Below are 18,843 nucleotides of genomic sequence, written 5' to 3' on the forward strand. Positions count from 1 at the left end.
CCCGCAAAATCATTATCTTTCAGTGTGATGCACGTGTGACATCAGGCCTACTAATCAGATGAAAAATCGGGGATGCAGGTAGGAGGAGGTTCGCAGGACTCGGGTCCATCAGTCACGTCACTAGTCCATGGCCGCTGGACCAAAGCCTGCAAACCTTCTCCTACCTGCAGGATTCCCAGTGCTGCTTCTGATTACTAGGGCCCGCAACATCATCATCTTGCAGTGCGATGCACGTGGGACGCCGGACATACTAATCAGATGAAGTGTTGGGGGATGCTGGCAGGTAGGAGGACGTTTGCAGGACTCTGGTCCAGCGGTCACATCACTAGCCCTATCTGCAGGATATCCAGGGTTGCTTCAGATTACTATGGCCCGCAGCATCATTATCTTGCAGTGCGATACATGTGTGACCCCAGACCTACTAATCAGATGAAGCATCGGGGATGCTGGCAGGTAGGAGGAGGTTCGCACGAGTGTTTCACAGGATGGCCAGGATCCTGTGAACTTTTTTGCTCAACTTCAGTAAGCAGGGCTATTCACACTGATTGACAGCAAGCTGAGACGTTGAAAAATGAGGAGGAATTAATGCACAAAAAGTTGGATAAAAAGTTTGCATTAAATCATAATTAGAATTTAAATAAAACATGAAAGCCCCTTTTAAAAAAAGAAAAATAAATGTTCGTTGGACAATTAGTAGATCAGAAAGTGTCTTGGAAACTGGCAGTGTTTAGTTTTCCTGCAGCTCCCCCACAGGGTAAATGAAGTATTACACACACAGAAAAAAAACGGGTCCTCCAGAGGGAGAGATGCTCTTTGTGGCCACAGATGAGGATGATGAGCAGAGGACTCTGTTATTTACTCAGGGTAATAAAACCGTATATTCTCGCCCTTCTCCATGAATATTCCGAGCAGCACCGCAGTAATGTATGGCTCTGGACACCAGGCCACCCGGTATGATGAAATGCCCCAACCAGCAGTAGCTCGTAGTGTCGGGAGTCGCGCTCCTTTTCCCCATTTTTATGTTTGAATTATGCGACCACAAGCCAAAAATATAATATATAGGTCATATAGATCTATTCCTGCTCCGCCGGTGACAGATGTTTTCTCTGCGTTTTATCAAAGTGAACTTTTTCTTGCTTTTAGAAAATCCAGGTCTTGGGTTCCTTTCTCAGAAATGAGTTTATCTCTTGGCGAAAATTTTTAAATAGTAAGTGTAGACATTATTTTGGGTGCCCGCCAGTAAGCGAGTTAACTCTTTATAAAGTGTCGCATAGCTCATTAGTCAGGGATGAACAGACCAGGGTTGTGCTGCCGGGATGAGACCTCAAATACACGAGCCTCTATATTCTTACATCTTAAAAGATTTTTCTGGAAAATAGTTTTTTTTTTTTTTTTGTTTTTTTTTTAGCCCTAAACACTTTTTAGCAGTCTGGTATTACACATGCTCTTTTTCTCTACAGTTTGTTCATTGAGTGTAGTACCTAGTACCAGGCAAGGCCGACAGACAAGAGTGGCGCTGTTTCTGCATAAAAAGATTTTGTTTTTTCTAGTCCTATGGGAAAAAAAATTGAAGTACTTTTGTATACAGAGCATTTTATGTTTCACTTTTGACTTTGACATAAAAGAAAAAAAAGAAAAAACATTGAAGAATAATGCAAACTGCTAGGTTTGAAACTGGCTTTACGGTGTGTTTTTTGGGGGGGTTTTAATTAATATTTAAACTGCAACTAACCTAATAAATAAATTTTTATAGATTGTAGCCCCTGTAATGTACTGTTGCTCGGTGGTGGTCAGAGTCCTGGGATCCACACCTATTGCTTACACCAAGTGAAAGCATGCTCAATCACACGATCGGGAGGATCGGTTGGTCGGTCGCCCTCCCGATCAGGAGGAGTGGTCGGTTAGTCACGTGCCCAGTCAGTCTATCGCTCGCCTGATCGGGAGGAGCAGTTGGATAGTTGCATGCCCAGTCAGTCTATCGCTCGCCTGATCGGGAGGAGCAGTTGGTTAGTTACATGCCCAGTCAGTCTATCGCTCGCCTGATCGGGAGGAGCAGTTGGATAGTTGCATGCCCAGTCAGTCTATCGCTCGCCTGATCGGGAGGAGCAGTCGGTTAGTTACATGCCCAGTCAGTCTATCGCTCGCCTGATCGGGAGGAGCAGTCTGTTAGTTGCATGCCCAGTCAGTCTATCGCTCACCTGATCGGGAGGAGCAGTTGGATAGTTGCGTGCCCAGTCAGTCTATCGCTCGCCTGATCGGGAGGAGCAGTTGGATAGTTGCATGCCCAGTCAGTCTATCGCTCGCCTGATCGGGAGGAGCAGTTGGTTAGTTGCATGCCCAGTCAGTCTATCACTCGCCTGATCGGGAGGAGCAGTCTGTTAGTTGCATGCCCAGTCAGTCTATCGCTCGCCTGATCGGGAGGAGCAGTTGGATAGTTGCGTGCCCAGTCAGTCTATCGCTCGCCTGATCGGGAGGAGCAGTTTGATAGTTGCATGCCCAGTCAGTCTATCGCTCGCCTGATCGGGAGGAGCAGTTGGTTAGTTACATGCCCAGTCAGTCTATCGCTCGCCTGATCGGGAGGAGCAGTCAGTTAGTCACATGCCCAGTCAGTCTATCGCTTGCCTGATCGGGAGGAGCAGTTTGATAGTTGCATGCCCAATCAGTCTATCACTCGCCTGATTGGGAGGAGCAGTCAGTTAGTCACATGCCCAGTCAGTCTATCGCTCGGCTGATCGGGAGGAGCAGTCAGTTAGTCGTGTGCCCGGTCAGACTATCGCTCGCCTGATCAGGAGAAGTGGTCGGTCACCCGCCCGATCGATCAGGAGGAATGGTCGGTTAGTCACATGCCCAGTCAGTCTATTGCCTGCCCGATCGGGAGGAGCTGTTGGAGGCTGTATAGGCTCAGCAGAAAGTTTGTGGGTCCATATTTCATTCTGTGCACCCTCTAACATAAAAGGAGCACTTCTCCCTGTGATCGTTGGGGGTGTCAGGACCCGGATTTCACCACCTCCGAGAGACTACAACATATAAAATATATTTGAAAGTTTAGTTCCTCCGGCCTGACTGTGTCTCTCCTTCCCCACTAATGTCTTCCTATCTCCTCCGCAGAGTCCTGTCTCATAATAACCTCACCCGGTTAGACGAGGGAAGCCTTGCCGACCTGGGCTCGCTGACTGTCCTGCGTCTCAGCCATAATTCTATAAATCTGATTGCTGACGAGGCATTTAAAGGGCTCCAGAAGCTGCGAATATTGTAAGTATTTAAATTAAAGGGCTGTTCCTTCATCATCATTGTTGCAGCTGTGGTTGTAAATGGCAGAGGCAGATACTGCGTCTTCTGTGCCTGAAGTCTTCGGATAGCCTCCAACCTGTCGGTCTCCAGCTGTTGAGGCACTACAAGTCCCAGTTATAAGGCGGAGCCTGAAAGCCGTTGATGATTATCTTTACATACACACATCACTTGTTTGTTCGGAGTACGTGTTGGGACCGGGCAAGTCAGGGAGACGTTTCTTTGGTTATGAGTAAGGGTACCGTCACACAGTGGCATTTTGATCGCTACGACGGCACGATCCGTGACGCTCCAGCGTCGTAACAATATCGCTCCAGCGTCGTAGACTGCTGTCACACTTTGCAATGTACGACGCTGGAGCGATAAATTTCATGACGTATGTGCGATGTAGAAGCCGTTGGTTACTATGCGCACATCATATACAATATCGTGCACACCTTTGTTACACCATGCGATCATGCCGCCACAGCGGGACACTAGACGACGAAAGAAAGTTTCAAACGATCTGCTACGACGTACGATTCTCAGCGGGGTCCCTGATCGCAGGAGCGTGTCAGACACAGCGAGATCGCTGGAACGTCACGGATATATCGCTGGAACGTCACAAATCGTGCCGTCGTAGCGATCAAAATGCCACTGTGTGACGGTACCCTTAGCCTTTTCACAGGATCAGACTACAAACAGGAATTTCGGTAGTCTGTTACCATGGAGATATATAGATCTGCATAGGAGCTGATTACTCAAAGGTTCTTATTTTTAATCCCTTGCAAAAGCTTATTTAATTAAAACAAAAATACAACAGGTTCTAATGCTTTGTTGTATCAGGCAAATGGCACGGAGCTGCAATACCCGACTGCGCCTGCAGACAAGTGTGGCGCTGTTTCTAATCTCATACAACCCTATTACTAACTAAAATAAGCAACAAACTTCAACCCAACATTTTATAACAAAATATCCACTGTCATCCTGCAGTCGGCTGAGAAAATGAGCAAAGTTATCAGATTTCTTAAGAATTAGTTTCCAATCACTGCATCCAGTAGAGTCAATATTCCGTTTTCTAATAATGAGCCATTAAGAAATTTTTGAAAAAAAAAAAACATTGTACAGTTTCCCGCCTTTCTTCTGCCCCCATATCCCCAGAGATACCTAAAGGCGCAGTATCGGGCACACGGGCCGGGCAGCAGAGTGCCAGCCGTTGGTGCTGCACGTTATTTGGGATTTGCTAGCTTTCCAAAAAAGGAATTGGAGGATGTGGATGTGTTGAGGTTTTCGTGTCCTGAGATCCTTTCAGCTGGGGGAAGAATAGCGGGAGAGAGATGGCGGGCGAGCTCTAATTTAATAAGCGGGGGTGCACACAGGCTCCTACACCTGGTGAAAGGGAGCCGGGCATGTTTTAATTACAGCCCATTGTCTGCGTGCCTTTACTTGGTGTGAAAACTGCTGAATTACTGGCCTATTCAGATAGAGGTCACCCTGGAAGACCTCACAGTCCCGCGATTAACAGGGACCCTCGCATTTAGATGCATCCAGCCAGAAAGAACGGGAAATTGGCATGGGAGAGAAGAGGGCTGAATAGAGTGAGCGATGGGCGAAAGCCCCTCATTGTCCGCACTACAATACACCGACCAGTGTCCAATGGGAGAGCGCGCCCGAGCGAAGAAGTGAGAATGCATCATGGACGCATTGTACCGTTATGGATTTAGTATAGAAATAATGATTCCAGCGCTCGGACACTCGCCGCGGATGTACATTATTATTATTACTAATGTGCAGTCTAGTACGTCTGAAGTCCTGGGAGAAGGTTCAACTTGATGGACTTAAGTCTTTTATCAGCCTTTCTAACTATATGTAATTATATAACAATGAAATGAGGAACGTTTCTAGGAATAAAAAAAAATATATATATTTTTTTGCTCTCTCTCGCTCCGTCCCTCGCTCCGTCCCTCGCTCCGTCCCTCGCTCCGTCCCTCGCTCCGTCCCTCGCGCTCAGTATAGCTTCCTTTTTTGAAGAAGAAAACTTTGCACATGAGGCACTTTTATTACCAAAGTCATTTCTGCTTCTGCATCATTTTGACACTAGTTTCTTCAGCCATCGTTTTTGGGGTCGCTCGGTAATTTGGGTAGTTTTCATTATCCAGATGTTTTCGACTAATCCATCATTAGCGCTGCTTCGAATTATCTCAATTTTTTTTTTTGTGCAGGGTATTAATGCACCACCTTTATTATTATGCATAGTGTGCTATATAATATCATATGGTCAATGTGGTCAAATCTGGTGTGGCCCTGGAAGGGTTAATCCCACCACTGAATTTTAATGGTCGTTTTTTTGTTCCTACATTCCAAACCTTTCCGGAATCTGATTGTACCTTGTCTTTTGTATTCTCTGCAGGGAGCTGGACCATAATGAGATCTCGGGCACAATAGAGGATAGCAATGGGGCCTTTCGAGGCCTGGACAGCCTGACCAAGCTGTGAGTACTTCACCTCCTAAGATCTTTCACTGGTCCACCCCCCACTCAGTAGGATTTCTCCCTCCTCCCGGTGTGTCCTTTATTCGGGAGGCTCCCCCTCCGCACAAAAAATAAGGACGCCCGTTCACATATATATCTTCTACAAAGATGTCCTCAATAGCCCTGGCCCTAGAATAACCTGCATTGTATCACGCCATTAGTGGCTCCAGGTAGCTGTGAAAGAAGTTTTGGGAAAGTTTGGCAAAAGTTTTTGGGTGGTCTGTAACTGTAAAAGAAAATCTCTTTTGCTCATGGTGGTAAAGTAGCAAGTTGTAAAGAAAAAAAAAATCATGTGGGATTTATCAAAAATTAAAATGAGATTATTATTACAATAATAAGGAAGCTGCAATGGAATAGAAACAATTACAACTAATTAGCCAAAAAATAGAAAAAAAATTTGTCCAAGATGAAAAAGAAAGCAAAAAAAAACAAACGTTAAAAATAAATAACCAATATTCACCAGTTTAGTCCTCCATTATACTTGGGCTTTGCTGCCATAATCTACGTGATTGTGCGACCTGTGATCGCTGCAGCAAGGCCAGCAGGGATTACATCGGTGATTGTTTTACATTTCTTTCCTGCTGTTAGGCACTTTTTTTTTTTTTTTTTTTCCTTTTTAGTCCTGGACAAAGTTTGCATCATGTTAAGTTCCCAATTTTTTTTTTTTCTGATTAATGTCGTAGTATATTATTTTAGTGGTCAGATGCGATAACATTTTGCGCGCCTGCAGTGTCCAATAGGGAAGACATTACACTGTAATAAAAGTCTACATTAGGCTCCCCCTACTGGTGGCAGATTTTAACCAAAGTGAGTTTATCGGCATGTTATGTATAGAAATAGTGCTGAGGCTATGTAGGCGCTTGTCTCCCGATGAAAACGACACCTTTTTTGTAGAGATCCGATGTACCAGTCCTGAGAAATCTACAGTAGAAGCAGTATGCAAATCAAGTTGGGGGTGTGTCCATTACCTTGTACCGCCCCCAGTGCACCTTCAGCCTGATTTGCATTACGGCTTTAACTCCAGATTTCTCGGGACTGGTAAATCGGATCTCTACAAAAAAGGTGTCGTTTTTATCGTGAGACGAGCGACTACATGGCTATATCGCTACAACAATATGTATAAACGTCCCTTTAATTGTATGGATTGCCAAAGTCTGCAATTAAAAGGTGGAGATTCACTTGTAGGCGCTGGATAGGGTCTGGCAGCACAGTCATTAATGGCTTGTTAGAGCCACGGCCTAACAAGAGCGCTGAATGGCGGCATTCTCACAGGAGAGAATACGTGTGATTCAGCTCTGTCATCGCTGGGAAATTGCATCGCTGATAATAAAGGATCGCTTTACAGCATGCAAAAGAAAGCGAGAGGCCCTAATCTCCACCGTGGATATTGATACCCGCGCCGTGCAGCGGACATGAGATCTGTTTCACCCCCGACTAATTCTGCTTTCTCTTCTTATCCCTTTCTCCCCCTTTTTTGTTTGTCTGACCCCTGATGTTTGAAAACTGCAGATCTCTGTTTGGAAACAAGATCAAGTCGGTGGCCAGAAACGCTTTCTCAGGCTTGGGGGCCCTGGAGCACCTGTGAGTGTCCCGTCATGCATTGCAATTTTTTTTTTATTTTTTTTTATACAGTGGGTTGCCAAAAGTAGCTGCTTGAGAGGTCTGCAAGCAATTTAATAGCGTCTTTGTAAGCCGAGAAGCTCGTCCATCTGAGCGGACCAGCTGCTTCCTTCTCATTACAAGTCAGATTCAACTTTGGCCTCTCGTCGTGCCAAGAAAGGAGCGAGAGAACATATGGCAAATTTGGGCGCATTTATTATTTTGTGATTAAGCTGAGAATAGACAACACTCGCTCGTTTTACGGGCGCACAAGTCCTCGGTCACTTACAAGGAGGACACCACCTTACGTTTCCTTTAAGAAAGTGACTTGTGTGGAGCAAACTTGGCCAGAGAAGAGCAGATCTTTTTTCCCTTTCCTCTCTCCTTCCCCGAGGACCATAAATGCTTCTCGCACTGAATCAGCACTGGTTTCCTTTTATAAATGAAGTGCAGCCTGGACAGTATATCCCGGGGATGACGAGGCTCGCTCGTATTTATTAATATTCTGATTTGTCGAAATCATTCTTACCGCCGCCAGCTGCGCGCTACAGTCACCTGAAAGCAATTGTCCTACTCTCCGTTAGAATTTGTAATGTTTTGCAAAGATTTGCCGATTGCTTTCCAAACTGATATATGTATTTTTTTTTTTCTGGACAGAAACCTTGGCGGTAATGCCATGCGGTCAGTGCAGGAGGCGGCGTTTGGAGAAATGAAGATGTTGAAAGAGCTGTAAGTAAAGTTTTGGTGCGCAGAGTATTTAAGTACATTTCAGGGACGCAACTGCATATTTGTACAATACAGTGTTAGGCGTGATCCTGTCACACACTGCGCAGAGAAAAGCAGCACCGCTTCATTCAGCAGACGCAGTAATAAATTTGTGCTTTTTTTTTTTTTCATTATTATTATTATTTTTGACCTTGCTTTTTTTTATCTTTGGTGCCCGATCCCTTGCTTGCTTTTTTTTCCTGGGGCCCTGTGCCTTGCTTTTTTTTTTTTTCCTCTGGTGCCCCATCCCTTGGTTGCTTTTTTTCCCTGGGGCCCTGTGCCTTGCTTTTTTTTTTTCCTTTGGTGCCCGGTCCCTTGCTTGCTTTTTTTTCCTCTGGTGCCCTGCGCTTTTGCTTTTTTTTCCTGGGGCCCTGTGCCTTGCTTTTTTTTGTCTCTGGTGCCCGGTCCCTTGCTTTCTTTTCTTTGGCTCCCTGTCCCTTGCTTTATTTCCTGGTGCCCTGTCCCTTGCTTTTTTTTTTTTTTTTCCTTGGGCCCTGTCCCTTGCTTTTTTTGTTTCTGGTACCCTGTCCCTTGCATTTTTTTTTTTTCGTTTACACCCCCCCCCCCCCCCCCCCCCTTCCCCTGTCCCTTGCATTTTTTTTTTCCTGGCGCCCTGTCTCTTGCTTTTTTTTTTTTTCGTTTACACCCCCCCCCCCCCACACCTTCCACGTCCTTTTGCTTTTTTTTTTTCATTTTGGACACCCTAACATTGTGCCAGTTTTATGGAAACAGCCACTCAAGTGTCTCATCTTAGGAGTTTAATGCTGACTGTCCCATTCTTTGCATCTCCTCCTGAGGACAGGCCCATTAATACTTTTGGCCGGAGTACCCCTTAAAGTGTATTTTTCCATTTTCAAAGTTTTGCAAACCAAGCCTCCTGAAATAAGTATAATTATTTCCCTTTAAGACTTTGACACTTTCCTATGTATAATTCTTGTCATTACCTTATTCCCCCCAGTTCTTATTGTGCAGCGCACGGTCAAGGAGTGAAATCCTACAGAGTCTGAAGTGCCTAACAAGGTTTTTTTTATTTTTCCTTCAGGTACATCAATAGCGAGAGCTTCCTGTGCGACTGTCATCTGAAGTGGCTTCCTCCGTGGTTGACGAGTAGAAAGCTGCAGTCCAATGTGAAGGCTCTTTGTGCCCATCCAGAGTCCTTACAGAACAAGAGCGTCTTCAGCGTCCCTCTGCGGAGCTTTGTGTGCGGTGGGTGTCGCGTCTTCTCTTCTTTCTATTTATTTTATACAAGTAAATTGATCGAACTTTATGCAAATTTTTCAATACCAGAAATACTTATCTGACCTCCGCATACGTACAATGAGCCCATCTTACATATAAGATAACGTCGCTGCTGGTAGAACCGATTGTGATCTCCCCCGTTCTCCCTGCTAACACGGAGGAAGGAAATATTGCGTCTCAGACGTGATCGTAGCCGCTTATCTTACAAGGGAATAAGATTGGCACCAAAGATCAAAAAAGCAATTATTTTTTTTTTTTTTGCACGAGCAAAGCTGTCCGCAGAACGTAGGTTGGTCAGAACTGAATTTTATTATAATCCAGAGCTGCATTCATAATTCTGCTAATTTTTAATAACAATCAGAAAGCTACATTCCTATAAGTTCACATGTAGCTGATTTTTATTTTCCAAAAAATTGTTTTGCAACTGTTCCATTTATCTATATGGGGTTTTCAGAAAGGGGTTTTTCAGAAACTAATCTGCCGCACAACGTAAAACTCCAGCATAAGCGCCGCACACATCGAGCAAGCGAGGGACGCTGTTAAGTTTTAGTCCTGATGTCAATGGACCCGATCAATAAGGTTGTTTTCTGGCGTAAAACTTGCTTGAAATGTCTCATTTTTTTCCATTTTTATGTCATTACTTATTAAAAAGTTGGCAAGTTTATCAAGAAGGGGAAATGGCAGTAAAAAAAAAAAAAAAAGGAAATTACAGCAGAAACGTGCTCCAATCACTGACCGGAGAACATTTTTCGCAGTGACGCCCAGCAAGTGAAAGATGGGTCAATTTCACATGAATTTGGCGCATTTTACCCCCATTTAGTAAAATGGAACAGTTGCAGAAAAAAAAATCTAAAAAAAAACCCTGCTACATCTGAATTCACCGGCAGAATTGCAAATACAGCTCTGGGTTGTAATTAAAATTTGCTCCTGTCTGACTGTGGACAGTTTGGGCCGACCATAAGCCTTAGGAAAAATGCTGTGTCTAACGGGCTCTGGCAACGAAAATCAGTTTTTGGTGCCAGTCTTATCGTTTCCTCCCAAGATAAAGGGCAACAGTTATGTCTGAGACGCATCATTTCCTTCCTCCAAGTTCAGAAGGAAATCAGCTGTGATAAGAATCGTTTGTACCAGCGGTGACCCAAGACTGATGAACCGTTACTTGTGAAATGAGAAGGTGACACGTTGCGATGAGGCGCAAGAAGATGGATCTGTGATCCAAGTGTCCCACCGTAAGCTGCGGCAAAACTTCTGCTTCAGAAAACCGATCGCAAAAAGTGCAGACCGACAGCAAACTGTCCCGAGGACACATGTGGGCGACATGTGCTGCAGCCGCTCACACCCAAATTCCACCGTTGATCTCCTTTTGTGGTCCAGCTGGCTCCGAGCTCCGGCCAGCTGAAAACACAATGCTCCCCGTGGAACGACGGTAAAAAACAAAAAGGTTTAATTAAAGCAAGGTAGAGGCCGATCGGGCCGAATTCCGGGTGTTAGTGCTGCAGCGAGGGGACGGCGGCTTGGAACGTTTTGCGTTGCTTATTTTGTTTACTGATTTGTACTTTCCGCCGGAGGAACTCGCTGAAGTGGAAATTCGTCATTTTTAGATTTCAAAGTGGCCACATGTTACACGAGCTCCGGCTTCCCGGTAGGAGGCCGCTTACTTCACGTGTTTACCATCACTTTGGTATTAAGATTGTATTCATCACGGTAATTAGGAAACTGTTCTCTATCAGTGGAAACCTTCAAAAGGAACGTCAGCTTTTATTATATGTGGGTAATGGAGAACAAATCTGGGCAGTAATTAAAAGGGTGTTCCTAGCATTGTGCGCAGGGTGGGCGATTCATATAGGATCGCTAGTGGGGTCCACCAACTAGAAAGGGGTTTTCCTCCATCTACAACTGCATTGTGGGCCAGAAACGCTACTCAACCACCACTCGGTCAAGTATCGAGGATGGATTCGGCATCCCGGACCACCATTCTTGAGATTGGGGCGATCTGGTGCATGTCCATGTTGGGACAACCTCTTTAGAGTGATATTCCAGACTAAACAAGGTAACACCTATCCACTGTCTACGCAATAGATCTTAGATCGGCATAGGGCCTACTGTTGGGACCCCCCATACTTGTGTCCACTGTTTTTTCCTGGCCACCAAACCACAGCAAGTAGGAGTCACATGGTGGCTCCACTCAGATCCTTGGTGAAGATAGCAGAGCTTTGGGTTCCTTCACTGGAGCTGCAGGATGCATGTGCAACCGGATGCGTCATTCAACTTCCATCCACTGAATTGATCGGTGGGGTTCTCAATCTAACAGATATCTAGCTGGAGGACCCCTTATATCTCGTTGGGTTTCTCAAAATGGCCTGAAATTGTATGTACAAAGTAGGTAACCTTTATCAATGTTATTTTCTAGAGCCTAGAGATGTTTTCAGTTTCCTTGCTCTCGAATAGTAATGAAAGGGAAAAGGGTTGGTCTCCTCGCTTGAGTGGAAGAGCCGTCTAGACTAGAAGGTTTGCGTTGGACACACCATGCTGACGCACCTCAGGCAAAAAGAAAAAAAGTGAACATTTCCCAGTGCAAATCACCCTGAACCGCACAGATGGGACGTGTTCCCCTCTCAGCTTTACATAATCCTTAAATGTAAAATAATATTTGGATGAGATGAGCACAATGAAAAATGGAGCCACCTACAACCATTGGCACTGCGGGGTAAACAGGGGAATTATCCCTCCAGTGACTGTTTAGGTAAAACCAAGGGAATGTGACCCTTCAACCGTCTCAGTGATGGGATCTCAGCAGAACAATAAAGGAAAAAAGTCCTTTATGTAGCGATCACTGACTAATGGAGGGTGGGAGAGACTGTCTAGAATTCTAAACTTCTTGTTATGAGGAACGTCCAGGTCCTCGCCGAGATCTTCTGAAGTCTAGAACGAGAGGGACAGTTCTTCTTTTTCTAGTCTTGACACTTTGTGTTCTTCCATTTCTAATCTTTTAGACGACCTCCCGAAGCCGCATATCACGGTGCACCCAGAGAAGACCATGGCGGTGGTCGGAAAGGACATTCGCTTCTCCTGCTCTGCCGCCAGCAGCAGCAGTTCCACCATGACCTTCGTGTGGAAGAAAGATAATGAAATCTTGCACAACGCGGAGACGGAGAACTTCGCCAACATCAGGGAGAAGGATGGAGACGTGATGGTCTACACCACGATTCTGCATTTACGCAATGTGACTTTTGAACACGACGGACAATACCAGTGCGTCATCACCAACCATTTTGGTTCCACCTACTCCAATAAAGCTGGACTTGTTGTGAACGGTGAGTACCATGCAGCGCCGCCTATAAAAACAGTAGGTGGGGGAGTATAGATGAGGCTAGGAAACATTAGTGCACAGAGTATGTTCAGCCTACTCTGGTTTCTTCCCGACTACTTCTTGGTCGGATATTGCAGATGTGATACGACCACACAAGACGTGATTGACTATTTGAAAGAGCGCTATGTAATACTACATTTCACCTGTAGTGGACGCTGCAGGGAAAATAAGCGCCTCATGAGGTTCCTCTTGCAGTATCAGATGATCGCTTTGGTTTTGAGAATCTAGACCGGTAGAGATGAGCGAAAAGGCTGGTAGGACCCTGAAGTATGTGGTAGCCAGACCAAAGCCCTGCTCTTGTCCTACCTCATGGCATTCTCATCTCCTGTTTCGATTAGTTGGCATGTCAACACTGCAGCCGACTGATCAAAAGATAAGCCGGCACGTAGATTGGCGCAGTTGGTCTTTTTGCCCATCTATATTTGCCAGGGACGGCTTTATTTTAAGGAGGCGCGATCACGTTTGGCACCGATTTTACCACCTTCTAGTTTCAGTTTAACCCCTTTCCTTGTTGTGCTGTAACATTGTTTCACCAATATTTGGAATTTTTGTTTATTATTATTATTACAGTTCTGCCATCCTTCACGAAAACTCCAAGGGATAACACCATAAGAACCGGCACCACTGCCAGGTTAGAGTGCGCAGCCGACGGATACCCCACCCCGGAAATCGCCTGGCAGAAAGACGGGGGCACGGACTTCCCCGCCGCCCGGGAGCGTCGCATGCACGTCATGCCAGACGATGACGTCTTCTTCATTACGGACGTGAAGATTGAAGATATGGGGGTTTACAGCTGCACTGCGCAAAACCCCGCAGGCTCGGTTTCGGCAAATGCCACATTGACTATACTTGGTAAGTTGGGGGGGGGGGGGGGGAAAATGATATACCGTATATACTCGAGTATAAGCCGACCCGAGTATAAGCCGACCCCCCTAATTTTGCCACAAAAAACTGGGAAAACTTATTGACTCGAGTATAAGCCTAGGGTGGAAATGCAGCATTTACCGGTGAATTTCAAAAATAAAAATAGATCATTATTTCCCCATAGCTGTGCCATATAGTGTTCTGCACCGTTCATATTTCCCCATAGGTGTGCCCCATATAGTGCTCTGCACCGTTCATTGTGCCCCCTAGCTGTGCCATATACGGTGCTCTGCACCGTTCATTGTGCCCCATAGATGTGCCATATACGGTGCTCTGCACCGTTCACTGTGCCCCATTGCTGTGCCATATACGGTGCTCTGCACCGTTCACTGTGCCCCATTGCTGTGCCATATACGGTGCTCTGCACCGTTCACTGTGCCCCATAGCTGTGCTGTGCCATATACGGTGCTCTGCACCGTTCACTGTGCCCCATAGCTGTGCTGTGCCATATACGGTGCTCTGCACCGTTCACTGTGCCCCATAGCTGTGCCATATACGGTGCTCTGCACCGTTCACTGTGCCCCATAGATGTTCCACATAAATTTGTGCCGCCGCTGCCGCAATAAAGAAAAAAAAACACATACTCACCTCCCTTGATTGCAGCTCCCGGCGTCTCGTTCCGGCGCCTCCATCTTCCCGGCGTCTCTGTTCTGACTGATCAGGCAGAGGGCGCCGCGCACACTGTATGCGTCATCGCGCCCTCTGCCTGAACAGTCAGAGAGCAGAGACGCCGGGAAGATGGAGGCGCCGGCCGGGAAGATGGATCGGCGCCCGGCGGCTGGAACGTGGACAGGTGAATATGCTATACTCACCTAGTCCTGGCGATCCTCGCGCTGTCCCCTCCTGTCTTCGGCGCTGCAGCTTCTTTCTCTATCAGCGGTCACCGGCACCGCTGATTAGAGAAATGAATAAGCGGCTCCGCCCCTATGGGAGGTGGAGCCGCTTATTCATTTCTGTAATGAGCGGTCCCACGTGACCGCTGAAGAGAGGAAGAAACTGCAGCGCCGAAGCCCGTGGGACGGCAGGGACAGCGCGAGGATCGCTGGGACTAGGTAAGTATACCCCAGCGCCCTCAGCCCCTCACCCGCCGACCCCACCACTACCGTGACTCGAGTATAAGCCGAGGGGGGCACTTTCAGCCCAAAAATTTGGGCTGAAAATCTCGGCTTATACTCGAGTATATACGGTATATATTTTTTTATTACTTGTATTTAGGACTTATTATTTTTTATATCTATTTTCAGAGATGCCGTTTTTGGCACATCCCCTGGAGGACCGCACGGTTTCAGCAGGGGCTACGTTGGCCTTACAGTGTAAAGCCAGTGGGAGTCCTCCTCCCCGGATCACATGGCTAAAAGGCGACGAGCCCCTCGTTATGACGGAGAGACACCATTTCACTCCCGGGAACCAGCTCCTCATCATACGCAACGTGGTCCAGGAAGATGCTGGCAAATATACCTGCGAGATGTCCAACACTCTTGGAACGGAAAGAGCCTACAGCCAAGTCAGCATCTTCCCCGCCTCCGGCTGCGTGCTGGAATCCAGCAAGATGGAGGGCACCATGACGTTCGGTATCATCACCATCGCCGTGGTGTGTAGTATCGTTCTCACCTCGCTGGTTTGGGTGTGTATCATCTACCAAACCCGGAAGAAGAGGGAGGAGTACAGCGTCACAAACACAGGTAATGAACAACAAAAAGTTTGCCTTCCCCTTTAAGTCTTAAAGGGCCAGGCACTCCAAGTTTAATTAAATAAACTAATTATATAAAGTAACCCAGATCGCTTTTCATTGTATTACAGATGAAACCATTGTGCCCCCCGATGTGCCGAGTTATTTATCATCACAAGGTAAGACGTACAGACCGAACATTGAGCCCAGCTCTGGCAGGAAAAAAAAAACTTTTACAAGTTAAATAATATCTTACTAGAGAAGTCAGACTCCCTCATCCCCATAATTCTGGCATTTATTCTGAATTCACTGTTAAAATAAGTCTACAGAGAGGAGACCACTTTTCAGTTTTACTCAGAGATCAGGTTACAGCTGCCCATAAAAGTCTATGGAGAGGGAAGTAGGGAGCTGCTTCTGAGGGTGTTCTACAGAGAAAGAGGAGCAGATCTCTCCTGTGTGCGCCTTATAAGAGACCTCACAGCAGCTTGTCTCCAAAGACTTCTATAGGCAGCTGTAACCTGATCTCTCAGTGAAGCTGGAAACTGTTTTCTGTAACTTTGATAAAATCTGAGAAAGGAAAGGAGACCGACATGATGAATATCTACAGAATGTGTGAACTTGTACAAAGAAAAAATCTTTATTTGACCCCAGAATGCCCCTTTAAGTATTATATACTTGTTATGGTGCATGACTGTTTGCCATCTGGTTCTACTTTCAAGGGATATGTTCCAGCGAAGGCATAGGAAACACGGACGTTGAGGCGTGCAATGTGGGCTACCGACAACCAAGGCTCTGCATAGGCTGCAACGCGGACGAACCTTGTAAAACAGATGGATTGTTCTCCACAGACGGTAACGACCATCGTATTCTGATTTCCTGGCCCAATATCATGTCCTTATAGTGGTCAGCGCCCCCGTGTGGCCACACAATGAAATACAATTTTTGCCTCTACAACAGCCTCTAGATGGAGGTCAATACGTAAACCGTATATAGAGAGCTCCCTCTAGTGGAGGCTGCAGGCATCTCTAATCTTGTATATGGGAGAAATTTGTGAATTTTCTATGCAATATTAGTGCAAAATATTTGATAATCACATTCCAAATTTGCTCTATTTTACCATTTTTCTTCTTAAAGGGGTTGTCTAAGTAAAAAAAACAAAACTTATTTTAAAAACAGCGCTACACCTGACCACAGGATGTTTCTGGTATTGCAGCTCAGCTTTATTGAAGTGAATAGGGCTAAATACCATAAGGAATCCATGACGCTGTGTTTGAAATAAAGAAACCCCTGGAATCGTGTTGGTTCACCCCCACTTCATTTAAAGGGATATGTGTTTTAGCAAAAAAAAAAAAGGTGGATATTTGATAAATGACAGCCCCGTTTTGCTATCATTCCAGGTTATGGTTACCAGGTGGTATGTACAGACTGCTTGGAGGGTCGGGCAATGTACAGCAAGGACCCGGACTATTGCCCCCAGCCGCTATCCTCCATTGACTGCTCCTATGAAAAGCCCCAAAGCAACCAGGACGGTTATAGGAACGGCACGGAGCAGTCACACCTGCCGAACTGCCAACAAAACTACAGGAAAACGGACGCCGGCGACTTTGTGTATCCCAGTAACCACGAGAGGGTCTTCGGTGATCAGAAGTCACATGTGTTAATTTCAGATGCGCAAGGTAATGACTGGTGCGGCTTCCCTCCTCCGCTAATCCTGTACTGTGTGCTCCTTGTTGGAGATACACGCAATGCACACTGGGTAAAAAAAAAAATTTGCTTTCCTGCAAAAATTCCTATAGGCAGGCTAATTTGGATTTTAAAGGGTTACTCTCCCATTTTCAGAGATGGATATTGTCGGATAGCGCTTGGAAAAATAAGCAGTTCTGCAATTTACTGCCTCTTAAAATTTCCATCCGTTCTTCAGATATTAACGCTTTTGTTTACAACTCGTTGCCTAGGAGACCGACCACCGCTGCTGTCCAGTTTGGAGTGCGCTGTTAGTAACAGCGCACTCCAGAGATCTTGGCCAGGTTCAAAATCATGTTGACTAGCGCAATAGGAAAGCAATTGGAAGCCCCTGCGCATGTTCTGCCTTCTAGCAGAAGCGGCCGGTCTCCAAGGCAACGAGCTGTAATCAAAAGAAAAAAGTGTTAATATCTCAAGAACTGATGGAAATTTTAAGAAGCAGTAAACTGCAAAGTCGCTTCTATTGACCAGCGCTATCCGAATAATACCCATTTATGAGGATGGAATGTCCCCTTAAAGGAACGGTAGACAATTAGTGGCTTTCTTTAAAAAAACGAAACAAAAGCACACCTGACCCTTTTTATATGATGCTGTGTATCTCTTTTAGAGTGCATGGAGCTGGGCTGCAATACTACATGCAACCTGTAAACAGGTGGTGGCGCTGTTTCTGGAAGAAAGTAGTCAGGTCTTTTAAGTTAACCCTAATACACTGCCATATTATGAATCCAGAGGCCCACACTGTAGATTACATATCAGACTGTGTTATATATATATATATATATAATTTATTAATGTCTCTTCTCCCTTTATTTTCAGGTTCACATCTGGAGCCGTTAATCTGGTCACATGACCAGGCGGCCCCGGACTGTTTAACACCGCGCGCGCCACGTGTAAGCGATCCTCTACAAGAGACCAAATTGACTGCGCTCTCTAACGGACACACGGCGCCCCGCGAACACCGGACGCACCACGGATCATCGTGTGATTCCAAGTGACTCTTGCGGGCAAGGAATTGAAAAAAAAAAAGGAATTTTGCACTGAGCCGGCACAGATCTCGCTACCTCAACTCCTAAACTCGCCATTCAAAGGGGAGAAGAAGGACGTTCGAAAATGGGAGGTACGAAGCGCGGGGAGAAGAACCCTGACCGGATCATCGCTGGGCGAAACGGACTTTACAGACTTCTAAAGTGTTGGTGGCTGAAAACGTCAGATTGCATTTAACGCACAAAAATGCAAAAAAAAAAAAAGATACAAAGACTCGTAAGTCGCGACAGAGACGTATCTGATACATTGTACATAAGAGTTTTCATAAAGAGATATATAAATATGTAAATACCTAAAGGTTAGATCTATAAATCTATACGGAAATGTTTTACAGAGTCTATTTTGATTGTTAGTGCACGGGTCAGCGGAGCGGAGCTGTGAAACGCACCAACGTTTTTACAAAAAAAGATGAATGAATTAGGTGCCTTACAAGAAATACAGGATGAGCTATTGACCGAGGGGGGCAGCGGAAGGAAACCTTTTCATTTAGGAGCTCAGCATTTTAGGAAATGAGTAGCGATGAGTGAACGTGCTAGGATAAGGTGTTATCTAAGCATGCTCAGGTGCTAACCGAGTGACTTCCGCGTGCTCGAAAAGTATCTTCGAGTCCTCGCGGCTGTTCAATGGCCACAACACATGCCTAACAGCCGCAAGACATGCAGTCGAGGGGACTCAAACATATTATTCGAGCAC

General features: G+C 45.8%; 1 protein-coding gene across 1 annotated transcript in view; it reads left to right on the plus strand.

The window, feature by feature from the left end:
* Positions 1–18,478, plus strand: part of LRIG1 (leucine rich repeats and immunoglobulin like domains 1) — an 86,213-nt gene extending 67,735 nt beyond the window's left edge. The window contains exons 8-19 of the mRNA XM_069736557.1: positions 3,109–3,252; positions 5,678–5,758; positions 7,307–7,378; positions 8,054–8,125; positions 9,204–9,367; positions 12,394–12,714; positions 13,341–13,622; positions 14,939–15,376; positions 15,495–15,542; positions 16,083–16,214; positions 16,761–17,039; positions 17,923–18,478. Of these exons, the coding sequence (XP_069592658.1) occupies positions 3,109–3,252; positions 5,678–5,758; positions 7,307–7,378; positions 8,054–8,125; positions 9,204–9,367; positions 12,394–12,714; positions 13,341–13,622; positions 14,939–15,376; positions 15,495–15,542; positions 16,083–16,214; positions 16,761–17,039; positions 17,923–18,101 (2,212 nt within the window). The 3' untranslated portion in view covers positions 18,102–18,478. The remainder of the gene's footprint in view (positions 1–3,108; positions 3,253–5,677; positions 5,759–7,306; positions 7,379–8,053; positions 8,126–9,203; positions 9,368–12,393; positions 12,715–13,340; positions 13,623–14,938; positions 15,377–15,494; positions 15,543–16,082; positions 16,215–16,760; positions 17,040–17,922) is intronic.
* The last annotated feature ends 365 nt before the right edge of the window (positions 18,479–18,843 follow it).

This window comes from Ranitomeya imitator, chromosome 8 (assembly GCF_032444005.1).
Source record: "Ranitomeya imitator isolate aRanImi1 chromosome 8, aRanImi1.pri, whole genome shotgun sequence".
Lineage (NCBI taxonomy): Eukaryota > Metazoa > Chordata > Amphibia > Anura > Dendrobatidae > Ranitomeya > Ranitomeya imitator.